Source organism: Acomys russatus, chromosome 27 (assembly GCF_903995435.1).
Source record: "Acomys russatus chromosome 27, mAcoRus1.1, whole genome shotgun sequence".
Taxonomy (NCBI): domain Eukaryota; kingdom Metazoa; phylum Chordata; class Mammalia; order Rodentia; family Muridae; genus Acomys; species Acomys russatus.
The window spans coordinates 39,657,978-39,682,446 of NC_067163.1; the positions used below are offsets into that span (position 1 = coordinate 39,657,978).

The 24,469-nt window shown below is 37.0% G+C and overlaps 1 protein-coding gene and 2 pseudogenes across 1 annotated transcript; 1 reads left to right on the plus strand and 2 right to left on the minus strand.

Annotated features, from left to right (window-relative positions):
- Positions 1 to 2,956: 2,956 nt before the first annotated feature.
- Positions 2,957 to 3,316, plus strand: LOC127210166 (60S ribosomal protein L7a-like). The gene has a single exon (XM_051169837.1). It carries the CDS (start codon positions 3,006 to 3,008, stop codon positions 3,276 to 3,278), a length of 273 nt encoding a protein of 90 aa, XP_051025794.1. The 5' UTR covers positions 2,957 to 3,005; the 3' UTR covers positions 3,279 to 3,316.
- Positions 3,317 to 12,206: 8,890 nt separating this feature from the next.
- Positions 12,207 to 12,592, minus strand: LOC127210101 (39S ribosomal protein L42, mitochondrial-like; annotated as a pseudogene).
- A 6,785-nt stretch (positions 12,593 to 19,377) lies between these two features.
- On the minus strand, positions 19,378 to 20,490 carry LOC127210102 (NEDD4-binding protein 1-like; annotated as a pseudogene).
- Between the last annotated feature and the right edge of the window lie 3,979 nt (positions 20,491 to 24,469).

Here is a 24,469-nt window from a genome sequence, read left to right on the forward strand (position 1 = left end):
TGCTCAACCATGTTCTTAGCATCCTTGCTCATAATAGCCAGAACATGGAAACAGCCTAAGTATCCCTCAGTAGAAGAATGGATAATGAAACTGTAGTACATATACACTATGGAATACTACTCAGCTATTAAAAACAAGGAATTCCCAAAATTTGTGTACAAATGGATTGAACTAGAAATGATCATAATGAATGAGTTAACCCAGAAACAGAAAGACTCAAATGGTATATACTCACTTATAACTAGACACTAGCCCAAGGGGCAGTTCCCATGAAAGTCTTCACCTATCAGGAAAGTGGGATAGATGTGAGGACATACTTTTGGGACTCTAGTTGAGAGAAGTATGGGAGAATGGGGAAATAGAAGGATCCAGAGGGTCCTAGAAACCTACAAGTAGAACAGTATAATGGGCTTCTGGGCCCAGGGGTTCTGCACAAACAATGGCACCAACCAAGGACAATATGTGTAGTAAACATTGAACCCCTACCCAGATCTAGCCAAGGGATAGGTCATTCTGTACAGATGAGTGAAGAGTGGTGACTGACTTTCACATGAACTCTGGTGCCCCATATTTCACCATGTCCCCTTGATGGGGAGGCCCGGTGGCACTCAGAGGAAGGATAGGAGTCTACCAAGATCCTATGATCATATACAGGGGGAGGAGGTCCCCCTCAGTCACCGTCATAGGGGAGGAGAATAGGGTGAAAGTGAGAGGGACGGAGGAATGAAAGGATAGGAGGGATGGGATAACAGTTGAGATGTAATATGAATGAATTAACAAATAAAGAAATTTTAAAAATACTACTAAAATCCTTACCTTAGAAAATTAATAAATCAAATATAATATGTATATATTATTTTTATGAAGAAACATAGATGCATTTTTGGTTTAATAAAGTAATAATGACAAGTATTCTTTCATAAAACTATGAATTTTATTCAGATTCTCACATTTATCATTAAGTAATAAAACATAATCCCACATATAACTTTACAATTTCATTTTTGCTGAATTGTACAAGCATTTGTAGTAGCTTTCAGTGAAATATGGGGAAATCTATATGTCTGTTAAGGCTCATTTCTCAGGCTTCAGGAAATGCCAAGTTCAATCAGCAATGAGTGTCAGATTGGAATCAGATAACATTTAGTGCTCATGATCACTGGTCTTTCCTTTTCCTCTCTACAATGAGGATTAATTGGGTTCATGACCCAAATAGAGGAAAAACGCTGATCTTTGGGCCCAATGGACATGAAGCTTTCAGATGTTATCTTCCTGTGGCAACAGTGCTGCACTATACATATTAAAAGGAAACTAATAACTGCAGGATGGTCTAAAATGTATAATTAAAATGTAGGATGGTAGCCTGCTGCTGAATTAGTTTAGTTCTTTTGGTGTCATTTGCTGCTGATAGTGTGATAACATTTATGTGTATATAGTTCACAACACAATGTATTTAAATTATATTTTAAAAAAATAAAGCAGTCACCCACATACTAAATTCAATTTCATGCTTAAAATTTATTTTAATGTATTAGTTTTACTTTTAAGGCAGGCAACTATGGTTTTTTTTTTTTTTATGTAAAAGTAAAAAATATGTTGCAACTTACAGAATGGTGCCAAGAGAACCTGTAGTTGTCTATCGACACTTAAGTAAAAACGGAAGGTGATAAAATAATAGCAGCAAAACGGGTAATTAACATAATAAAGCTTAGAGGTGTAAGTTTTTTTTATGAAATGAAAAGAGAAAATAAGATGAATGTAAGCTACTCTGTGTGTATGGAAACAAGAACTTTGGGAAAGCAGAGGCTCATGTCACAGTAAAGCAATTCAACATTCTTTTCTATCTAAATGTCTACGGGGGGAAAAGGACACTGAAATTGACACTTACCATAAATGATTCATTTTTAAAACATTGTGACTTTCAATTACCTTCACTGGGAAACCAGTAAATCATTATATCTTCATTATATTTCTTTCTTTTTTAAGAATGTCATATCCGGGGGAAAAAAAAAAAAAAAAAAAAAAAAGAATGCCATATACTGTCCTGAAAGGACTTTCATAGTTAATTCAAAGGGGAAACACAGAAATAAATATAGATTCTTGTAAAGATAAAAAGTACACCAGAACCTTAAAGTTAGAGGAATGATCTTGGAAAGATGTAATAAATTTAGTATTATAAAATCTTCCACTTGAGAGTGACAGGGAGTTGAAACAAAGTGTATAGAAAAAGTACCTACTTTAAAGGTCCATTTATAAATGTCACTGTACCAAGGAAATCTATTTCTAAAGACAGAATTTCAATTCATTTTGGTATTAGGTGTCAGTGACAAGTAACAGAGGTCAATCCTTAGTCAATGACAAAAGGCAAACTAATGGCAAATATTTATAAATATAGTAAACTATATTTATGGAAGGTCATATAAACACTAAGTGCTTTTTAACTCAACCCTGAGTGGTATAATTGCTTATTACTCATCCTGACCTTAGCTGGAAACGCATGTTTAAAAGCAGCCACGGGACTTACATAGTGTCCTTTTCCTGGAGCAATTATTGGAGCCCTTTTGTTCAGCTCATAGCAAGAACTGCATTGTGAAGACTGCCTATGGGAAATTGAATACAAGTAGTTTGTTTTTGAATGTTGTCCTTTCATGACACAAAATCCCATATCATTGATACGTATCTCATAAAACAGCCTATGACATACATTTGGTCATTTATATGACACCTTTCTTTCTGTGGAATAATAAGTGTCTCACTAAAAAATCTCAAGGATGTATCAACATACAATTCTTGTAGATGACATATAAGAATGGAGTCATTTGGTTGTAATATATTCTAGTAAGGAAATTAATTTGATTTCTAATCAATTATATAGTAAACTGATACAAGATATAAAATATCAGAATTACCACAGAGTAGCAATGCAGCTACTGCTTTCGCCTCCAGCACCTACAGTTCATGCTTGCTTCTAGCTGGTGGTCTTCCTGCCTGCCCTGTGTCAAAAGATGGGGGTCCCCTACTGCATCATCAAGGGAAAGGCCAGGCTGGGTCGGCTGGTCCACAGGAAGACTTGCACCACTGTTGCCTTCACACAGGTTAACTCGGAAGACAAGGGTGCTCTGGCTAAGCTGGTGGAAGCTATCAGGACCAATTACAATGACAGATATGGTGAGATCCGTGGCCACTGGGGAGGCAACATCCTGGGTCCTAAATCTGTGGCTCGCATTGCCAAGCTGGAAAAGGCAAAGGCTAAAGAACTGGCCACTAAGCTGGGCTAAATGTACACTGCTAAGTTTTCTGTACATAAATATAATTATGCAATTATCTTCAAAAAATAATAAAATAAAATAAAATATCAGTCTGAAGAAAAATTTATTTGTTATTGTTGTTTTATTTCTTTTTAATAAATTCTTTTTTAACATATACATTTATATTATTATACATATATACAATAAACTATGTACAGCAAAAAGAACCGCAAAACAATCAGGAATTATATAAATGTTACATTCATAGTGTTTTGGCTATTTGTATTTGTCAACCTTGAAGAAAACATCTTTTTTTTATTTTGGTGAGTCTAAAATTTAGATTATAAATCAATATCTATCCTATCTCATCTCTATCAACTTAAAACATCTATCTAGACCTAGAAACATCTTAACCTCTGAACAATTAAGCTTAGGACTAAACTATCTGGTCTTCAACTCCATCAGAGACTTGAGAAGAAACAACTGTGTATCCCTCATATCTCACACATTTATAATGTTAGGACTATGTAACATTTGTCAGAAATTATATCTTTTCAGAACAAAAGAACCAGACACTGACACTGGATCAGATCTGACAAGATTCATTCCTCGAGCATGCTGAATGCTGACATCAGCAATCTTCATGTTCCAGCGCCAAGTACTTCAGTTGTTGTTCGTCATCAGAACAGGATAGTTCCCAGGACAGCTTTGAAGAAAGCTTCCAATTCCAATTGGTCCAGGATTTCAGATTGTCCCACACAGTACTTCTGTTAAGCCTGGAATTTCTCAACATTTAGAAACTGGACTATAAATGCCATTCTTAGCTTGTTTAACCGTTTCCTCCAACTTTATTTGGGTCCCTACAAAAGTATTATTCATCACAAATCAGCAGAAAGAAATCTTAAGAGAAGGACACCCAATTTCCCTTAAGAGTGGTTGGTAGGGTTGCTTTCTTGGGCTCTAGATATTTACTTGCATTGGGAGTTGGTTATAAGTTACAATTGGTCTTATTCAGAGAGAAAATGAGGTTGGACTCAGATTGAAGAAATTTTATATCTTGCATGTGGGGAAGAAATGATGTTACTGCCTTGTATTCAAGTTTAATGTTATACTATAGTAAGTTTCCTAAGAGCTCTGAATAATATAACTTTTGGTTTTGGAGAGAGAGATGGGCGGAGTCAATGACCATAATGTTGGGCAGGTAGAAAGCTGTGGAACATCCTTTAGGTGTTTAGGGAGGAGATATATGATAAAAAAATATGTTGTATGAAAATTTTAAGAAAAATAATTAACCTTAGTGGCTGATATTTTGCTACTAAATGCATACAGATATGATATTCACTATATTAACACAGTCGCTTTAATGCTACTCTTCATGAAGACAATTTTTAAGAGTAATAATTTTCTCCTCATGATTGAGAAGGGAAAGGAATAAAGTATCTGAAAGAAGATAAAATATATGAAAGAATACTACACACATGAATGTAGAATTTTGACCTGTATTTTCTATCGCAGTTTCAGATCAGACTTAACTATGATCAGCAGCAACATGTTGATGTTACACAAAAAAAAAAAAAAAAAAAAAAAAAAAAAAAAAAAAAGCTTTTAAAGACAAAACTTTTAAAAACTCAACCTTTAATGAAGCTAATTTTGGTAAGCTTGCATTATCTGCCTTTTAGTGGAAGTCACACATTTGGTTCTGCCCTTCATAATTTTCTGTGAAAAATGGAAAAACTTTTAGAAACAGATAAATGGAATGACAATGACTAACATGTTCAGATTGACTTTTTGGAACAGATTAGTAAGCAATTAACATGTAAAGAATTGATCTGTCTTTCCTGAAGACCTTGTGACCATCAGGCTTTCTACCCTTCAACTGAGATTGTCTTAACCTAAAACAGCTGTAGTCACAAGCAGGCGTCCATTCCTGTTAGATGGCTAATGAATAGGAAAAACTTATTATTCACACTTTGAATAAATTCTCATAAATTTCATATCACAGTAACAGCCTAATATTTGTTTCAGTCAGATTGGCTGTGAGAAATTTTACCTAAGGATATAAGTCTTGACTCCATTTTGGTTTAATATTATAAAATGTATATTCAGTGCAAATAGTGGTTAGATACAATGATCAATTCAATTTGCAATGTTTTCATTAACTTCATAAGAAATTTTATAAAGAAAATATAAATATTTAATGGCATGCACCTTATTCATAGATGCTTTTCCAGTTAACGTGTAAAATGCAGTTTGATTCTCTTTATTATAGAAAAAAAGACCACTATAAGCTATTGCTACATGCAAATGAACTGGATTGCATTATTCCAGGTACTACTTAATGTGGCTTGCATCACTTCATTTAAAATGCAAGGTCTGTTTGTCCTCGTTGACAAGAACTGGCAATTGAAGTCAATTAAGAAGAAATAGAATTAAAAAATTGATCGAGATCCAGATGCATCATGAGTTAACTTTCTTAAGGCAAGTCTCGGTTTTAATTTTTTTCTTTTGCTCTTCCTAAAGTCGTAAGCATTCTTATTGTTTTCCCCATTTATAAGGGGGAAATGACAGAATCTAAGGTCCCTACATCCCTAGCCTTCATTATTAATTTAATGAGTTAAGCTCCAAATTGATCATTTCTTTTCCTTGCCTAAGCATTTGTGCCAGAAACCACAAAGATCACAACTCTTGTGTGGCAGTGCTGGAGCATCTATCTCTCTGTGAGCATAACTCACAAATGGACCTATGTGCTAAGCTTGCCATGTACAAAATAGCAGCTTTGTACTGTGGTGGGTGAGATGAAGAGGAATTGAAATATATGTTTCATTCTTTCAGCAACAGGAGGACATGGAATTGAAGAGGCCACATTCTAGCCAGGCAGGACCTATAGTGCTGAGAGGGGAATACCAATCCACCTACAAAACCTTTGACCTAAATTTTACCCTATCTATAAGATGTGTAGAGACATAGAGAGAATAGAGAGTGAGGGAATTACCAACCAATGCCTGATCTAACCTAAGATCCACCACATGGGAGAGAGCCAAACCCTGACATCAGTAAGGATAGTCTGCTATGTTTACAGGCAGGAGGCATTCTAACCTTCCTCTGAGGGGCCCCACCCAGCAGCTGATCTAATCAGATGCTGAGATTCACTGCCACAGGGCCTTGGAGAGACCTGCTAAAGAGTGGGAGAGAAGGACAGAAGGTCCTGGAGGTGACAAAAATGCTGGAAGAACACCAACAGAGTCAACTAATCTGGACCCATGAGAGAATACAGAAAGGGAAGAACCAACCAAAGAGCATGCATGGACTGGACCTAGGCTACCTACATACACGTAATCCATGGGCAGTTTGTTTTTCATGTGAGTACCCTAGTAAGATGAGTGTGTGTTGTCTATGACATGGACTCCATTGCCTACTTTTGATCACTTCACCCAAATGGAGCTGCCTTGTCTGGCCTCAGTAGATAAGGAGGAATTTAGTTCTGATGGGACTTTATATGCTGGGATGGGTGGCTGGAGAAGCTCCCCTTTTCTGAGAACAAGAGGAGGGAAGATAAGGGGAAGAAGGTGGGATGGAAGGAGCTGAAGCAGAGGAGGAAGGATGTTAGAGTTGGGATGTAAAGTGAATACATAAATTAAAAATAATATTTTTAAAAATCTTTAACCTATATTTATAAATTTTTAACAATAAAATTTATATTTCTGAATCTTGTATTTTTCTGTGTTTTGAATGAAAGTGATATGCATAGCTGACTGTGAGTCAATGAAACACTAGATACTAAAGCAAATGAATAAATTTACCTGTGTATTACTGACTCATCCTCAGACAACACATCACCTTCTATAGGCTTTGAACTTTTAAAATTGTATTTTATTAATTTATTCATAGTGCGTCTCAATTGTTATCTCATCCTTTGTATCCTTTCATTCCTCCCTCCCTACCATTTTTCCCCTTACTTCCCTCGCCTATGACTGTGACTGAGGGGGACCTCCTCCCCCTGTATATGCTCATAGGGTATCATGTCTCATCTTAGTAGCCTGATATATTTCCTCTGAGTGCCGCCAGGCCTCCTCATCCAGTGGATATGGTCAAAAGTGGGGCACCAGAGTTTGTATGAAAGTCAGTCCGCACTCTCCATTCAACTGTGGAGAGTGTTGTGTCCATTGGCTAGATATGGGTAGGGGTATGGTCCTTGGCTAGTGCCATAGTTTGAGTAGGACCCCTGGGCCCAGATCTGCCCATCATAATGTTCTGCTTGTAGGTTTCTAGGACGCTTTGGATCCTTCTATTTCCCCCATTCTTCCTTGCTTCTCTCACCTAGAGTCCCAATAGAATGTCTTCCCCTCTGTCCCACTTTCCTGGTAAGTGAAGACTTTCATGGGACATGCCCCTTGGACTAGTGTCCAGATGTAAGTTCAAGATCAGAAGATGAAAATGTATTCAATGATAAACACACAGAAGAAAAACGGGAATATGAGAGCTCAGAGAAGAAGGCAAGCAACACAGAGGTGAGCCCATCTAACAGAATCCAGGAGATGGAGGAATGAATCTCAGGTCTGGAGACACAATAGTAGATCTTAAAGCAAACATTAAGGAAACTCTAAATCTGGAAAAATCCTGACACAAAATATCCAAGAAATTAAGAACACCATGAAAAGGAGAAATCTGAGGATAATAGGCATTGAAGAAAGAGAAGATCCCAGACTCTAAGGCCCAGAAAATATTCTCAACAAAATCATAGAAGAAAATTTCCCCAATCTAAAGAAAGAAATGCCTGTAAACATACAAGAGGCCTACAGAACACCAAATAGAATAGATCAGAAAAGAAAAACTGCCCGTCACATAATAATCAGAACACAAGATATACATGACAAAGAAAAAATATTAAAAGCTGCAAGGGAAAAGGGCCAAATAACAATTAATGGCAAACCTATCAGAATTATACCCAACTTCTCAGCAGAGACCAAAAAAGCCAGAAGGTCCTGGACAGAGATCCTGCAAACCCTAAGAGACCACAGATGCCAGTCCAGACTACTTTATCGAGCAAAACTATCAATAACCATTGATGGAGAAAACAAAATATTCCATGACAAAAACAAATTCAAACAGTACCTATCCACAAATCCAGCTTTACAGAAGGTACTAGAAGGCTTTGAACTTCTACAAATCTACTTTATTTGGGGTTCTTTAATGCTTATACCTCCCTCCCAACCAGTACCCTAGACAGGAGTGAAAAGAGGTTAATGGGGACAGGAGATGTAGATCTTTTTGCACTCAGCTCCTTAGAGAGATTCCACTCTTCTTTATCAGGATTCCAGTAGACCTTTTAAACAGGAAATCAGCAATCTAGCAAAAATGACTGGAACCACAGCAGCCAGAACACAGAAACTCAAATCTTTCTAGGGAGCATTTCTCTCTAGATGTTTCTCTAAGCAGAGCAATGGACAGCCAAGTAGAAGGAAGCTGTGCAAAAACAAGAAAGCAAGCCTCTGGTTTTGGGCACATATGCATATCCTCTCAGAGTCCTTACTAGGATGATGGTCAGCTGGCAAGGACCATGCCCCTGCAAGGGAAAATTCCTCTTTAGTTGACAAACAGCACCTGTCTTCTCACAAATCTGTTTGCAGCAAACAAACACTGCACACCCTCACACAAGACTGTTTCACATTCCACACGTGTGATCAAAACAAAAACGTGTTTGCCTCCAGTACAACCTTCTCCATTATTTTTTGATGCTTGAAATAGGTTATTTTGTCTTAATACTGTAACTATACAGCTCCTCTATCCCAATGTAGGTATTATCCACTTAGAAGTCAGGGTAAAACATTTTTATTTAAAGTCCTTCGTTTACTTCCATTTCATTTTAATCCTTTACAACTATTAAACAAATTTTATTACCCACCTTACTGTTGACAATTATTACAGGATTATTCAAAATTACTTGGATTACTGAAACAAAATACTATAGACACCAGGACATAAAAAAATGTAAATTTTGTATAGCTTTGAGCCTAAGAATCCTTAAGTCAAGGCACCTTCTGCATCTATCTCTGCTAATGACCCATCTACTGACTTACAGTTGGCCACTTTCTGTACTCACATGATGTAAAGAAAGAACTAATAAACAAGCTGGCACGTCTCCTTAAAATGAACTAATCCCACTCTGATAGCCATAATCTTTTAACTTCATGTAGTCTTATTTCCAGAACATCCGAGCACCAAAGACTATGACATTGGGGTTTATGAATTCATGGAGTAACTGCCATTCTACAGTTTAATAGCAATTACCTTCAAACATTCATGTCCTTGTGTGGCAAATGTTTCCATTCCATCCAAACAATTTCAAAAGTGAAAATGCATTCTTTATCAGCTCCAAAGTCTGAGATACAGTTTAAATTAATTATTTTTAATCAGGCCAGAAGTGATGGATGATTCATTCAGAATCATTTTTCCTCTCTGGTTCATATGTTTGTCTCCTTGTTTGAGACAGGATTGTCCCGTGTAACCATCACTGGCCAAGAAGATCTGTAGATCAGGCTTGCCTCAAACTCAGAGATCTGCCCATTTCTGCCTTGCAAGTGCTGGGATTAAAGGCATGCACCACTATGTCAAGCCCTTTCTGGTTTTGAGCACTTGACACCATATTAGCAATAGGTTTCCAAGGCAGAAAAAGAAAATAAGAACACCTTGTAGACAAACATAAGGCTTAGGATTTCATTTCAAACCAATGAAGTGGAATGAAAAAACAAACTAATGAAACAGCAACGATGTTACCAATACCAAATTATACAAAGCTGTACTTTCCATTATATGGTTTATCTGCCTTGAACATGTTGATCTACCTACAGAAGGAAACCTATTTGTTTTTATTTGTATTTTATTTTATGATCTTTATTATGTACTTGTAGTCAATTTGCAAATATTCTGCTGAGAGTTTCTGGGTCAATGTTCATCAGAGCACAGGGACAGAGTTCTTTGTGTTATCATTACCTAGTATTAGTAGCAAGTTAATACTTGATTTATAGTATAAGATTAATGGTGTTCATTTTTCTCATTTATAATAAATTAAGCAGAAAGTGGGCTCTTCTTCAAAGCCTTTGTGCAGCTTAACAGTGAGACTATTTTATGACCACAGTCTTATTTTAGACTATGGATTTACTTAACATGTCCATGTCTTTTTTTTTTAGTTACTGATAGTAAGTTGTGTATCTATATATATATAGCAATTTATCTACTATGTTTAGATATTTCTATATTTTGGAATATAATAACTTTAAAAATTAGTCTGTAACAATTTCCTGCATTTCATTGAAGTTTGATGTAATGTTCCCTTTTACAATTCTAATTTCCTTTAATTTTGTTGTTTTTTCACCCTTTTCTGTCTTCTCTAGTTTGTATGGAATGTTTCCCAATGCTTTCGTGTTTTTCAGAGTTGGATCTCTGTGTGTCTTTGATGCATGTCATTATATCGCCATGTAATTATATCTTCCCCATGTGATTGATTGTTTTCCTGATCTTTCTTATCTTTTATCTACTGATTTTCATTTTGAGTTTGTCCTTTGTTTCTAAGACCTTTAGTTACAGCACTAACACATTCATGTGATATCTCTCATTTATTTGTGAACACATAGATATGAACAGATGGTTATGAACACAGAAGCCCCTCTGCTATATAGTGAAATTTCTGGTAAGTTGTTTTGTCACCTTTGTTACAATTTATAAATTTATCAGTTTCCTGCAGGAGTTCTTCAATGATGTACTATCATCCAAGACTCTACTGTTGATTTTCTAATATAGTTTACATTTTCTTATATATTTTCTACATCATATTTTCTAATATTTTGATTTCTAATATAGTATAGTTTCTGCGGTTTCTCATACTGTTAGTTTCTAATTCCATTATTTTTGAGGCTGGTAGGATTATTATTTGTTCTTTTCTTTATCCCATTATTGCTGCTTGGTTCCACATACTCTTTGTTTTTTGGTTACTTGCAGGGTTATCTCTCTTTTTTGTAAGGCATTTAGACTATAAGTAGAAATCCTGTTTTCTTTACCAAGTTAATGCTCAACATTTATGAATGTTATCTGTCCAATCACTTTCTCCCATTCAGTATAACCCTCTCACGCCTTTGCATGAGTCTCACCTCTTTCTTCAGCATGGGATCAGGTATTTTATTTAGATTCATGGGTCTGTAGGCAAGTGATGCTTGTCTTTGTTCTTTAATCCATTCCTCCTTTAACTATGCACAGATATTCTAGCTATGTTTCCTCTAACTTCTTAGATTTTAAATATGAAAACTTTCAGCTTTCTTAAGATCAGTATTCTAGGAAGCCTGTTATCAAGAAGAGATTTGATACCCTATGAGCATATACAGAAGGAGCAGGTCCCCCTCAGTCACAGTCATAGGGGAGGGGAGAAGGTGAAAAGCAGGAGGGAGGGAGGAATGGGAGGATACAAGGGATAGGATAACACTTGAGATGTAATATGAATAAATTAATAAAAATATATATAAAAGATCAGTATTCTATCTCACACAAATTCAAGAGCCATAGTTATCCATCTTATTAGTGCCCTTTTAACACCACTTAATGTATTTCTTATTAGCTTTATCTACTGTTATTTCTCATCAGCCCAGAAAATACCCAGTAACATTTTTGATATTGAAGACCTACACATCATGAATTGAAGTAGCTATTTTCTTAGTCTTCCTGGGCTGAAATATCAAAATACTGGATGAGTTAATTAACAAAGATTTATTCCCACAGTTCTGGAAGATGGGAATTCAAAACCCAAGGAACTCAGTCAAGTTGTCAGATATACCTATCTGTATCACAGATGGCTATTTTTTTATGCAAAAAAAATGTATTTTATTATTTTCCTACATGACATCTTAATGAATACACCATGTGCAATTTCACAACTGGCAAATAAGACACAAAACAAAATGTCCTTGATGCTCATAGAATCGAGAGAAATGAACAGTTTTGGGGAAGATTCAGTTTCTTCAGATGTCTGTGGTACAGTCCTTGCAGGTACTAGCGATGCTTGGTAGCAAAGAACACCCTGTTGAGATGCTCTATCATGTGTCCTTGCTCAAGTGGTTTGCTTTTTTCTTCTAATTTAGTTTTCAGATCTTGCTCATATGTTCTTCATTATTATCCAAAAAATCTGGTTGAGGGACAGGGCTGGTGTAGGGGCTATGGTAGTACACTTTTGTCCTACCACCAGGTGTCAAATTATAGTCAGCTGGAAGGGAAGAACATATAGATTTACGACAAGAATTAGATAAACCTCTATTTTGGATTGGAAATAGATGCTTCCAGACAGTTCTGTTTGTTTTCATTATTTTACTGCTGCCTTCAGGATCCTTATCAAGTGATTGTGAAAAGAAACTGGCTAGAAAATCTGTCTCTAGGCACACGGAATTTTGTGCTGCAGGCCTGCCATCTTGTTTCTCAGATGCTTGTTTTTTATTGTATCCTTACATGTATCAAAAGATGGATTTTTCTAAATTCTTCTTTCTTCTTAAGACAATTAATTCCAACAAAAGATTATTTCATCTCCTCATTGTATTATGATTTAATTAACTCACAAGCATTTCAGTTGTTTTGAACATATTTATTCCTTTCCTTCTGGAATTTGAAGGATTTATAATTTCTGACTAGTTCTCACAAATTATTTCTTAATACTGTAAAATGTTTCATCATTTATCTATGATTTTGCCAATATTGGTTGATTTACATTTTTCTGTATCCTCTGATATTCAAACTGTCGGTTTAGGCGAAGGTTTCTAATATTATTTATAATTTTGTAAAATCAGTATTGCAAATGCTAATTTTCTAATGTTTCTATCTTTTTCTACTACTGAGTCTTTGGATATATATTTTAGGTATCCTGATGTTGCTCCAGGTACTTTTTGCTAACATTTTGCTTCTGCCATTGTGTTCTTTATACTCAGTAGCTTTTATTAGGTTACGATTGTATGCATATTTAACTATATCAATGAAGTAGTTTCTCAGTCCATGACCTTGTTTGTCTCCGGTGACCGTTAGTATATTGCAGAATCCTGAAGAAGTAGGCTCTTATGCCTGTAGAGGGATGAACTTGGTAGCAAGGCAAGAGTAAGCAAACAAAAAGTAAAATCTTCCTTCTTTCATGTCCCTCTATAGGCTTTCATAAGAAGGTGTGGCTCAGATTAACAATGTATTTTTCTAGCTCAAAAGATTTAGATTAAAAGCATGCTTTCATACCCCAAAGATAAAGAAGTGAATTGTTCAACTCAACTTAAGTAGAAATCCGTCACAGTTGTTTGGGTTTTAGCTAGTTTTAGATTTAATAAAGGTGTACTACCAAGAATAGCTGTCACAGCTTCTAATTTTAGACATTGGAGCTTTCATGGTGGAGGAGAGGCATTTTTCATGTTTGAGTTTCATGACTGAGTTAAATCTTATGGAGCTTTTAGCCAATGGGCTCCCATGAGATCCTCCAAACAACTGAAACTGTTTTGAGGACACAATTCGTTCTTAGAAAATAGAGGTAGGGCCCCATTGCTGAAGACAATACCTAGACAACTCATTTGAAGTTGAGCTGCTGCCTACACAGTCTTAACCCCTCTGTTTGTAGTATCTCTGATATAGCAAGATATTCTGCAAGCTACCAGAAAACAGAGGTAAACCCAGTAACTTTGATCTATAATGGTATCTTGCTTGAGAGATGTACTATTTCAATGGTGTCAAAGAGCTTATTACAGTAATCAACCAATGCCTGAATTCAGTTATATCTAACTTCATAGTTTGGAACCCCTGCTTGAAACTGCTTGTGTGACCAAAAACCTGAGACATGGAGACCTAGTGATAAAATCAAGTAAGTACTATATTTCCATGCTCAGTCATCATTTTCCTGTAAGATATAGGAATAAATATAGAGACCTACAGTTAGCATTATGCCTAACGTGAGAGATGTTGGAATACTCAGCCCTTAATGGAATGTCTCTCCTCAGGGCTCAGAGAACTCTTTGGAAGGCAAAGAAGAAAGAATGCAATAAATAGAAGGCATGGAGGACACTAAGAAAATAAAGACCTCTAAATTAACAGGATCAGTGCCCACAGGAACTCAAAAATACTGAGTCAGCATTCGCAGTGGGCTCCTAGACATGAAAGGAGAATGTGACACATGCTCCTATTTCTAAAGCAGAAGAAATCTCCAAGTGATAACTTCTTTCAAAGGAATACTTAAGGCTACTTGAAAAGAAAATTCTATTGGGGAGACAAATTATTCTTAAGAGTGGGCTGCAAACCCAGAAGTAAATGGTTAATAGAGATAAAACTTAATGGCTCATAATGTCATGTGAGGAATTAAAATTTTTTATGTTATTATATATGTATATATGTATGTATATACACACACACACACACACATATATATATATATATAAAATCTTTTTTACCCCACACTTCCTTTTATTCTATATTGTGGCTTCCACTTTAGTGGTCTTAGGAGATTTCTAGGTTTCTGAAAAAGTGGGTCTTTGTTTCTTGTGTTTTCTTTTGGTATCTTCTTATCATTTGTTTTGCTTTATTCCAATGCATTAGCTGTTGGTTTATCTCATTTTATTACTTTATTAGCCCTTAGAAGCCTGTTCTGTAATGAGACAAATGAAGGAAGTGCGTATGTACAATAGGGGCAATGGAGAGGAACGCAGGAAATGTAGATGAAGGGAAAACCATAATGAGCATATATTGTGTGAGAAAAAAATGTATTTCCAATAGAAGGAAATGAAAACTCTTCTAAAAAAAAGAATGACATATAGCCTGGTCACTGACCTTCATAGATAACATTGCTTTACGATATTAATGTATTGAAATATCTTCATCAAGAAATTCCCCATAAGATTGTATTTTTTAAAGAGTGACACTGAATACTGTGAAGGCATATATATATTAAGTAGCAGACTTTGCTTGTCAGTCTCATTGAATCACAAGAAAGTCCCTGGCCTCTGCAACCAGGAATCATTGTCTGTCATGGAGTTTCTTGTTTGAGTGTTGTTTTTATTTTTCATTATGTGTGGCATCTTTGAAATGGAACTTTATTAAAAAGTAGTACCCCATGGCAGAATATCTAGGAAATGAAAGTCCTGTAACATAGAAATAACAAAACAGGCTCCTTCCAAGATAAATCATGTGGTTCTTTCACACAAGGGTGAAAACAAGCTTAACTGACAAGCTGATGTTGAACTTGATGCTTGCCATGATAATTTGAAGCGAAATAAACCAGCCTGCTATGTTTTTATTCTGCAAGGAAAGCTGCTGGTTTATTTTTATCCCATAGATTATGGAGCTAAAATGAGGTTTAAGAAGAAACTTCTATGCATAATAAATTAATTGTAGCTAGAATATAAAACTAACATTACTGTAGAGGAGTTACTGGGTGGAATATATAAAAACAGTAATAGCATGCCTAAATTGCAGCATAATTGCATCACACACAGCTAAAATATTCAGGTAATGTGAACTCAAATAGAAATAGACCATGAGTGAACAGAGGCAGAAAACAGTGAAGAAAGAGGACCAGAAAAGAATGCAAAAGATGGTAGGGATTTTTGGATGTTGAATAGATTAAACGTTCTGTTCTTTTCTTGATTGTAAAAATCTTTTTACATATGAGCGGTCTAATAGTGATAAAACATACCCTCCAACCTGTTTTTATTAAGATCCTACTATGTATTTTGATATATCTGTATTCACTTACAAAAATAAAATTTTATCTTATTCATTTTTATTACATAGTCCTTTCCAAGAAATTATTTGCAAACAAGGTGTTTCATTTCAAACTGATGCTGAGCATTACATTCTAATCTTTTCAGTGTCAGGAAGGTTTTAGTTGATTAGAAGCTGTAGGTCAAAATTTTAAGTGCAATTTAATGCTACCAGCACATGAAAACTATGTTTGGCATTATTCATCTCCTTCAAATGTGTGCATGTAGTGCTCATTAGACAGTGCTATTATGAATAAGAAATCCAAAAAGAATTATACAATCTATAGTAAAGTTAATACGTTATATTACTCTAATATAAAATCAAGGCATCACAAACAGCATGTAACCAGCTTTTAAACAAATGTGTACTTATTGATAAGTAGCCAACAGTATAAACACTTCTTAAACTGTGTTTATCTGAAATTCTTTTAAACATTTCTTCCAAGAAAATATTAAAAGAAAAAGCTTTTCAGAAAGTAGTGGGGTTTTTTTTTATAACAACTATGTTTCTTTACATTTGTCTAGTTATATGCCTTCATGACAAGACATAAAATATATGTGGTGTTTGAAAATACAAGTTTCCTTATTTTATAATTTTATGTTTATTTGTAGGCACACAAAGAATTCAGTAGAATGTAGTGCATGATGTCAAAAAGATAGAACTGTCCTTTGTATTCTTCATTCCTCTTCTAGTAACTACTGGCAATCACTCATCACATATATGTTTCCCCAGTAGACCAGTAAGATGCATTTTCTACATTGCTATGCAGAATTAGAAAACACTCAACTGAGGAAAAATGGCAGCATTATTATGAGAGTATAAAGTTAGATATTGATATCATTCATGAAAACCTACATGACAGTTCTAAGAATAACCGTGAAATCAATGAAAAGATAAAAGTGTCCAGTGGCAAGTACTATGATCTTGGACTGTTATTCTAATGGCAATATCTGAAACACAACAGTGTCTACAGACACAGCTACAGGAGTGATACTCAGCTACAACAGTGAAAAGTCCTCATGCATTTTGTCACTCAACTCTCCATCCCTCCATTCCCCATAAAAGTGTCTTTGCATTCGTCAAGTCCTCTCTGCAATCCCTGACCTGACTACAGAAATATCTTTCACTTTATATCATTGAAGGTATACTCATAGTCCACAATCCGCAACAGAGTGTGATTTGGCAATTTATAATGGTAAGAGGTCATGTAAACAGGTGTGTTGCATTCTTACAAATGAATGAACCACATAACAATCAGGATGAAATCTGAATAAATTATAACAAAAAAAAAAAAGGAGAAAGAAAAAAAAAAAGTTAGGACAGAAGGAAAATCTATAGGCAATGTACAGAAAACACATTTTAACATAAAAAGCATAAATTCTCTCTATGCATTTGCTATCAAACAATAAAGAATAAAGGGTTTGGGGAAGTGGAAGGAAACAAATTTGTAAAACTGGGACCCTTGTTTGTGCAACTGATTCACTACAGTACCCAGCTACCACTTGAGCTCCAAGGAGAAGCTATGTTTGAAATCTGAAGTATAAAATCTGTGTAGCCAATGCTTCTTATCATTAAGTACATAAAATTAAAAGTAGACTCAATGGAACAATTGTCTCACATCAGATATACGTAGGCTAAGGCCACATATGTATTTTAAATGGTACATGAATCTTTAATGGGTATGGCATGATGGAATTCATCATGTTTGCTTGTACAAATATCTTTGTTTTCTTCTTTTGAGACGTAAAACTGATAATAATGAATTATATTTGTGAATAAATCTAGATTATTTATGTATCTCAAATCTTATATGTGATTCGATTAAAACTGAAGAATAAATTAAAATACTTTCTGTTTTTTCTGTACGTATCTATTAAATTATAATGTAAAAGAGACAATCAAAATTATTTACAATGACATTGAGTTTTACAATTGAGTATCAACCTGGTAATGAAACATTTTTTATATATTTTACGTGGATTTGATATTTTTCTGTTTTTGAAATGTTTACCTGGCTTCCATTTTGAATAACTATTTACACTATGAAATAAGATATTTCATATCACTGTAAATATTTTTATTTTCTCACATAAGAGGATGAGATAAGAGCTGTACCCAAGCTTTTGTTAATATGTGGCTTGGGCTGAACCCATAGTATTTCTATCTAACTATCCTTATGTTTGGGCCTGGAAGCTTCTAGCCTCCATTTAGTCCAATATACAAGCCCTGACTCGGAGGGCTTTAGCTTCCAGCCTGCTATGCTAGGCCTAGAATGTTTCAGCCTCAGAGACTTACTGCTGAATAAGCTGGTTTCTTCTGGTTTCTTCTGGTTTCTTCTGAGCTCTGGCAGGCTGGTCAACTCAGCTGTTCTGGATCAAAATCCTCTCTAAGCTGACTGAATCATACTGACTTCTCTTGGTTTCTCATAGAATTGCTTTGCTTGGAACAACTGCCTCCGAACTCCACAAACTGAACTGCTCTCACCACCCTGACTGTATGAAGTCCACAGAACTTGAAGAACCCGGCTAAACTCAACTGAACTCAACAGAACTGCTCAAAACTCCACACCCTTCTCTCTCCCTGAATACTTTTAAGTTGCTTATCTTTCCTGTCTGTTCTCCTGAGAGTTGGGAGTAACCTATCTCTGACTCATTCTTCCAAGTCTTTCTCTGATTCTTCACTTTATATGTCCCTCACTGAGATTTCATTATTTGAGATTAAAGGTGTGTACTAACGATGTATCTATCTTCCAGCCAGTGGGGATTAAAGGCACGTGGAGAGTCTGCTCTCAAGCTGGATCATACAGACCTAGAAAAGATTTGGATGTGATTACTTGCCAGATGGCCACGTTGATGGATTAAAATTCCTTTATAAATTACACATCTTATAAAGCTGAATCTAAGAAGACTATAATATGCCTAAGAACTTAAAATATGGAGAGTAAATAGAGTAATAATGATGCTGACAGTGAGGCACAACTGAGTTATTTAAGGTTCCCCATTTAAGTCAAATTAATATTTTGCCTTTTATTTTTAGGACGAAGATGAATGTAGTAAGATGACAAGAAAAACACAACATGCTGACAAGTGAGATAGTAGTGAACATAACCTGGAAGAGAAAGCAATAAATAAGGACTCAAGATACTGCATAGCAGACAAATTCCTGTTCTGTGTTGGCGGGTCTGAGTTCAAATTCCAGAACTCAACTGAGGAAGTTCACGACTTTCTGTGGTTCCAGCCCCAGAGGATCTGATGAAATTCTCAGTTCTTTTCTTCATAGGCACTGCACTCATAAGCATATGAGTACAGACAGACACACATAATTATTAAAAATAAAAAGAACATAGTTTTAAAAAGCACAATATTGGGCCCCATTATGAGTGTACTGTCAGCCCAGTCGTGCCTTCCAACACCAAGGCAGAGAAGATGTTCGGATCTTTTCCTCCAGGGATGTGCTGTCAGAATGCGTTCGGTCTTCAGTGTGTGCTCAGAGTCGGGGAAGATGCTCTCCAGCCGGCCCCTCAGCACAAGGGTCTCTGCAGAAGGCTCCGGGCTGGCATGGGATGCTTCTGCTGCGTCTGGGCCAGGCTATCCAGGGCTGTGGAGTGCAGCCTCCCTGGATCTGGCGTGGAGGCCGGCAGGTGGTGCTTTTTACCTGGATGCTGGGGTTCCAGAGGCTAGGCCCAGAGGTACCCATGCTTGGCAGCGGATTGACAACAGGTGATTGTCTCTGAGAAAGGCCTGCTCTTGAAAAAATTCTTCTAGCCTAGTGCCATTTCTTCCCAGAGGGTCATGGGGAGTCATAAAGATGTCCCCCAATGAACGTGTACAGAAGCAGTCTCTTGGCAATGATTTCTCTCCAGGACACTGACTCTCTCACAGACCCTCTCAAATTATCATTTGTCACAAATGATACCCCCGGTCTTGACCCCTAAGTGGAGTAGGAACCTGTCCTCATGAGAAGCCATTCTTTCTCCCGGGCAGGAGTTAAACCCAAACTCCTGGAGCTGGGTTAAAAAAAATGCTGTTATGTGACACTAGGGTCCTGTCTTATTCTCCATTGAGTGACAAACACAGTGATGTTTCAGCTGCCAAGCCTCCAGAAATGTTCCACTGCGAGGGCTAGTCCACGGCAACTAAAGAACTTTTTCAGACCACGGCTCTTGGTGACGTTGTTCCGTCAATAGCAATATGCTTCAGATCTGCCCTACCTGGTTCATTGTTTAATTCCAACCTGTAGGGTACGTTGAAATCTTTGAACCCCCGTGACCTGAGGAATCTGCCTGACCAGAGGATCTGGCCAACCCTGCATCACCAGTCACTGAAGGAAACAGCTGGGGCGGCCCCAGCAGCGGAGGAAGTGGGGGAGGACATTTTGGCTGATGCTGAGGCGAGCTACAAGAAGAGCCTGAACTACCTTCAGAGGCAGGCTTCCTGGTGTTTGGAAGCAGAGGTCCTGCTGGCTGCTGCAAACCATTCGCGGGCATTCGTTCCCTGGTAACTGGGAAAGCTAGCAGGGTTGGTTTTCTTTCCTCGGTTCCCTTAAGAAGTGGCACCTCAGGTTCAATGGGCTGTGGACTTGACGCTCATTTTCAGTACATACCCTGGGTTCCCCAGTGGGTGCTTTCAGTTCTCTCCCATCGTCAGCCTTCTGTCTCTCCTCCAGCCTTTGTAATCTCATAGCAAATTGTCTTATTGTAAGACTGTCTTTTCCTGTCTTTCAGTTAGTCTTTCAAGGTTTTCCAAGGCTTTCTCTTGTTGGACAGTCATTTTTGTCCAGCTCTTTTGAGAGATAACACATAATAAAGGCTGTGATGGAGAATAGGGTGAGATACTCGCTGGTGATCACGTTGGCAACAAGTACTGGCATGGCTTTTTCAAGTTGTGCCTCTATTTCCTCAACTCCTAACCTTGCTCTCCAGGGATCTGAAATGGAATCCCTGCCTCACATTTTTATTCCTTAAGCAGCAAAAGTCTGTCTGTAAAATTAAAATTATCTAACTTTATGGGGGCGTGCCTGATGCTTCTCTGGAGAGGATCCCAGTCAAATTTCTCCTCTGTCAGATGTCTGCTGTCCTCCATAGAGTTTCTATCAGATGCCCTCTGCTTCCTGCAACTCTGCTTGGCTTTCCCCTTCACCAGTCACTTTGGGTTTTGGGTCCAACCACTTCTGACACTTTCTGATTCTCTGGCTCCAAGTGCCTCTGCTGACTGGCACTGAGCTGCACTCACCAGATGCAGAAAGTCACAAGGGACTAAACCCCACTGCACTGCTTCAGGTCAATTGAACTGCTCTAGCTCTCTGGGATCCTCTCCATCCTGGTCAGCACATCCTATCAATATCAATGACTCATTCTGTAGAATCCCTCTCTGATTGGTCAATTTGTCAATCAGTGATCCTGCTTTCTCCGTCTCTCTGAATGATGAGATTTAAGGGATTCAGATGTCCACTTTCAAACATGGGCTGCTTCTTTCAACAAATGCAAGTGACCTACATTGTTTGGGATTAGGGAGTGTCCTAAGGACGGATCTGCATTTCCAACAGAGGGCCTCAGGGTGGCTGCCCTACCTACCTTCTGACTTCCAGCAGGATCACAGAGACTTAGAAATTTTTAGGAGGAGACCCTCTCTCCAGAGCAATAATGTTGCCGGATTAAACTCCGTTACTTCCCCTTGTTGTCTTAAACAAACCAACGAATCAACCAACAATCATCCCAATCTTTCCACTTTACCAATGAAGACTCAGGAGCAAGATGCTGGAGTGCAAGCCTCTTAACTCAGAAAGGCAGAGCAAGCAGCCAGCTGACATTACTATTCAGCTGATGAGCCAGGAGTGAAAATCCCCTTCCTACTGAGCTCAGGACTCAGGAGAAAAAAGCCTTTCTCCAGTCTCCATGCTGTCTTAAAGAACCTTCAACTCAATGTAGGCCCTTCCTGTTTTGTTTTGTTTTTCCCTGTGTCTACTGGTTGTCTGCTCCGCCTTCTCTCTCGGGTTAAACTTTATTTGAACTCCTTTACAGGAAGCTTTTGGACAAAACTTGTACGTGTTTCATCCAAGGGAGGGCTGAACCTCAGCACAACCACCTGTTTACAATAAACAGAAAGCCTATGGATTCAAGGTGGGTGCTAGGGCTTAGCCACTAGGTACCTAGAATCATTTTATTACAGTTCACAATGTTGGGGTTCCCAATGTGATCAAGTACCCTGCAACTCCTCCTTTGGTGTTTCGGCTAACAATTGTACACTGGTTTATTACTGCAATGGAAACTATGATCAATCCCATAAACCTAGGGGTCTGAACATCCTTATGAAGATGCCTTGATGTGAGGCTCCTTCATCACAGCAGTCCTAGTCATCTGTCCCCCTAGCAAATTAGGGGCCTAATGGCCCAGTCTGATTATCCCTCTGTCCTTTTACAGCCATGTGGCAACTTCTATGTGGCCCCCATTATGAGTGGACTGTCAGCACCACCTTCAGTCCTGCATAGGGCAGAAAGGACATATGGGTCTCATGTACTCTGTTAACTTGATTACTTCTCTATTTAGTTTCTACCTTTAAAATCTGTCCGTTGCTTAGAATGACATGTTGAGGTCTCCCACTATTATTGTGTTGTGATCAATTTGTGATTTAAACTTTAAAAGCGATTTTTTATGAATTTGTGTCCTCTAGTATTTGGGGCATAGATATTCAGGATAGTAATGCCCTCTTGGTGAATCTTTCCTTTGATGAGAAAAAAGTGTCCTCTATCTTTCTTGATCGATTTTAATTGAAAGTCTACCTTATCAGATATTAGAACGAGTACTCCTGCTTGCTTCTTGAGCCTGTTTGCTTGGAAAATCTTTTTTTTTTTTTTTTTAATTTTTTATTAATTCATTCTTGTTACATCTCAATGGTTATCCCATCCCTTGTATCCTCCCATTCTTCCCTCCCTCCCATTTTCCCCTTATTCCCCTCCTCTATGACTGTTCCTGAGGGGGATTACGTCCCCCTGTATATGCTCATAGGGAAAATCTTTTTCTAGCCCTTTACTCATGTAACATCTATCTTTGTTGCTGAAATGTGTTTTTTTTTTTTTTTTTTTTTTTTTTTGAATGCAGAGGAATGATGGATCTTGTTTTTGTGTCTATTTTGTTAACCTGTGTCATTTTACTGGGGAGCTGAGGCCCATTGATATTGAGAAATATTATTGACCAATGGTTATTGGATCCTTTTATTGTGGAGTTGGTAGTGACTGTGGCAGTGTCTGTATTGTTTTTGCTGTTATGTGTTTATTACATGCTGTGTTTTCTTTGCTATAGTGGACCTCATTGTGATGAAGTTTTCCTTCTACTCTGCTCTGTGGAGCTGGGTTGGTGTTTTGCTATTGCTTAAATTTGGTTTTGTCATGGAGTATCTTGATTTTTACATCTTTGGTGATTGAAAGTGTTGCCGGATATAGTAGTCTGGGTTGGCATCTGTGATCTCTTAGTGTCTGGAAGACCTCAGCCCAGGCCCTTCTGGCTTTCATGGTCTCTGTTGAGAAGTCAGGTGTAATTCTGATGGGTCTGCCTTTATATGTTACTTGGCCATTTTCCCCTTGCAGATTTTAATATATTTTTTTCTTTGTTCTGCAGATTTAGTGTTTTGATTATTATGTGTTGGGAGGGATCTCTATTCTGGTCTAGCCTATTTGGTGTTTTGTAGGCCTCTTGTATGTTCAAGGGTATCTCTTCCTTTAGCTTGGGGTAATTTTCTTTTGTGTTTTTCTTGAAAATATTTTCTGGTCCTTTTCATCTACTCCTATAATCCTGAGGTTATGCCTTCACATAGTGTCCCTGATTTTTTGGGTGCTTTTTTGTCACAAATTTTTCTGTTTTTATATTTTCTGTGAGAGGTGTAGCAATTTCTTCTATAGTATTTTCAGGTTCTTTAATTGATCCATTTTGAGAGTTTTCTCAATTTGAAAGTTTTAATGATGTCTAATTGTTTTCATGTCTTGAACCATTTTTCTCATTTCCTTTACCTGTTTGTGGTTTCTTGTTTCTACTGTTTGTATTTTCCTGAAATTCTTGGAAGAATCTATTTGATTCCTCTTTATAATTCTCAAATAACTGTATAAGCATAGTTTTGATGTCATTTTCACGAGATTCAGCAGTATTAGGATATCTGTTGATGTCAGGGCTTTCTGGTGGAGACATACATGTACATAGCAAAATAGTCATACACATTAAAAATGAAACAAAAATTAAAAAAATATTTAAGAGAATAGCATAACAAAGATTGCTTGACTGGTGGACAGAGATAAAAATAAGTATATTAGTATATTATAAACACCATTATTATCTATAATAAACATTGTAATTAAAGAATTGAACTCATAAAAATAAAGGGATTTAGTAAAAGCAGCATTTAAAATTTGTTCTAAGATCTAAATTTTGGCAGTTCTATATTAGCAAAAAATTTTCAAATGAGAATATCTTTTATATC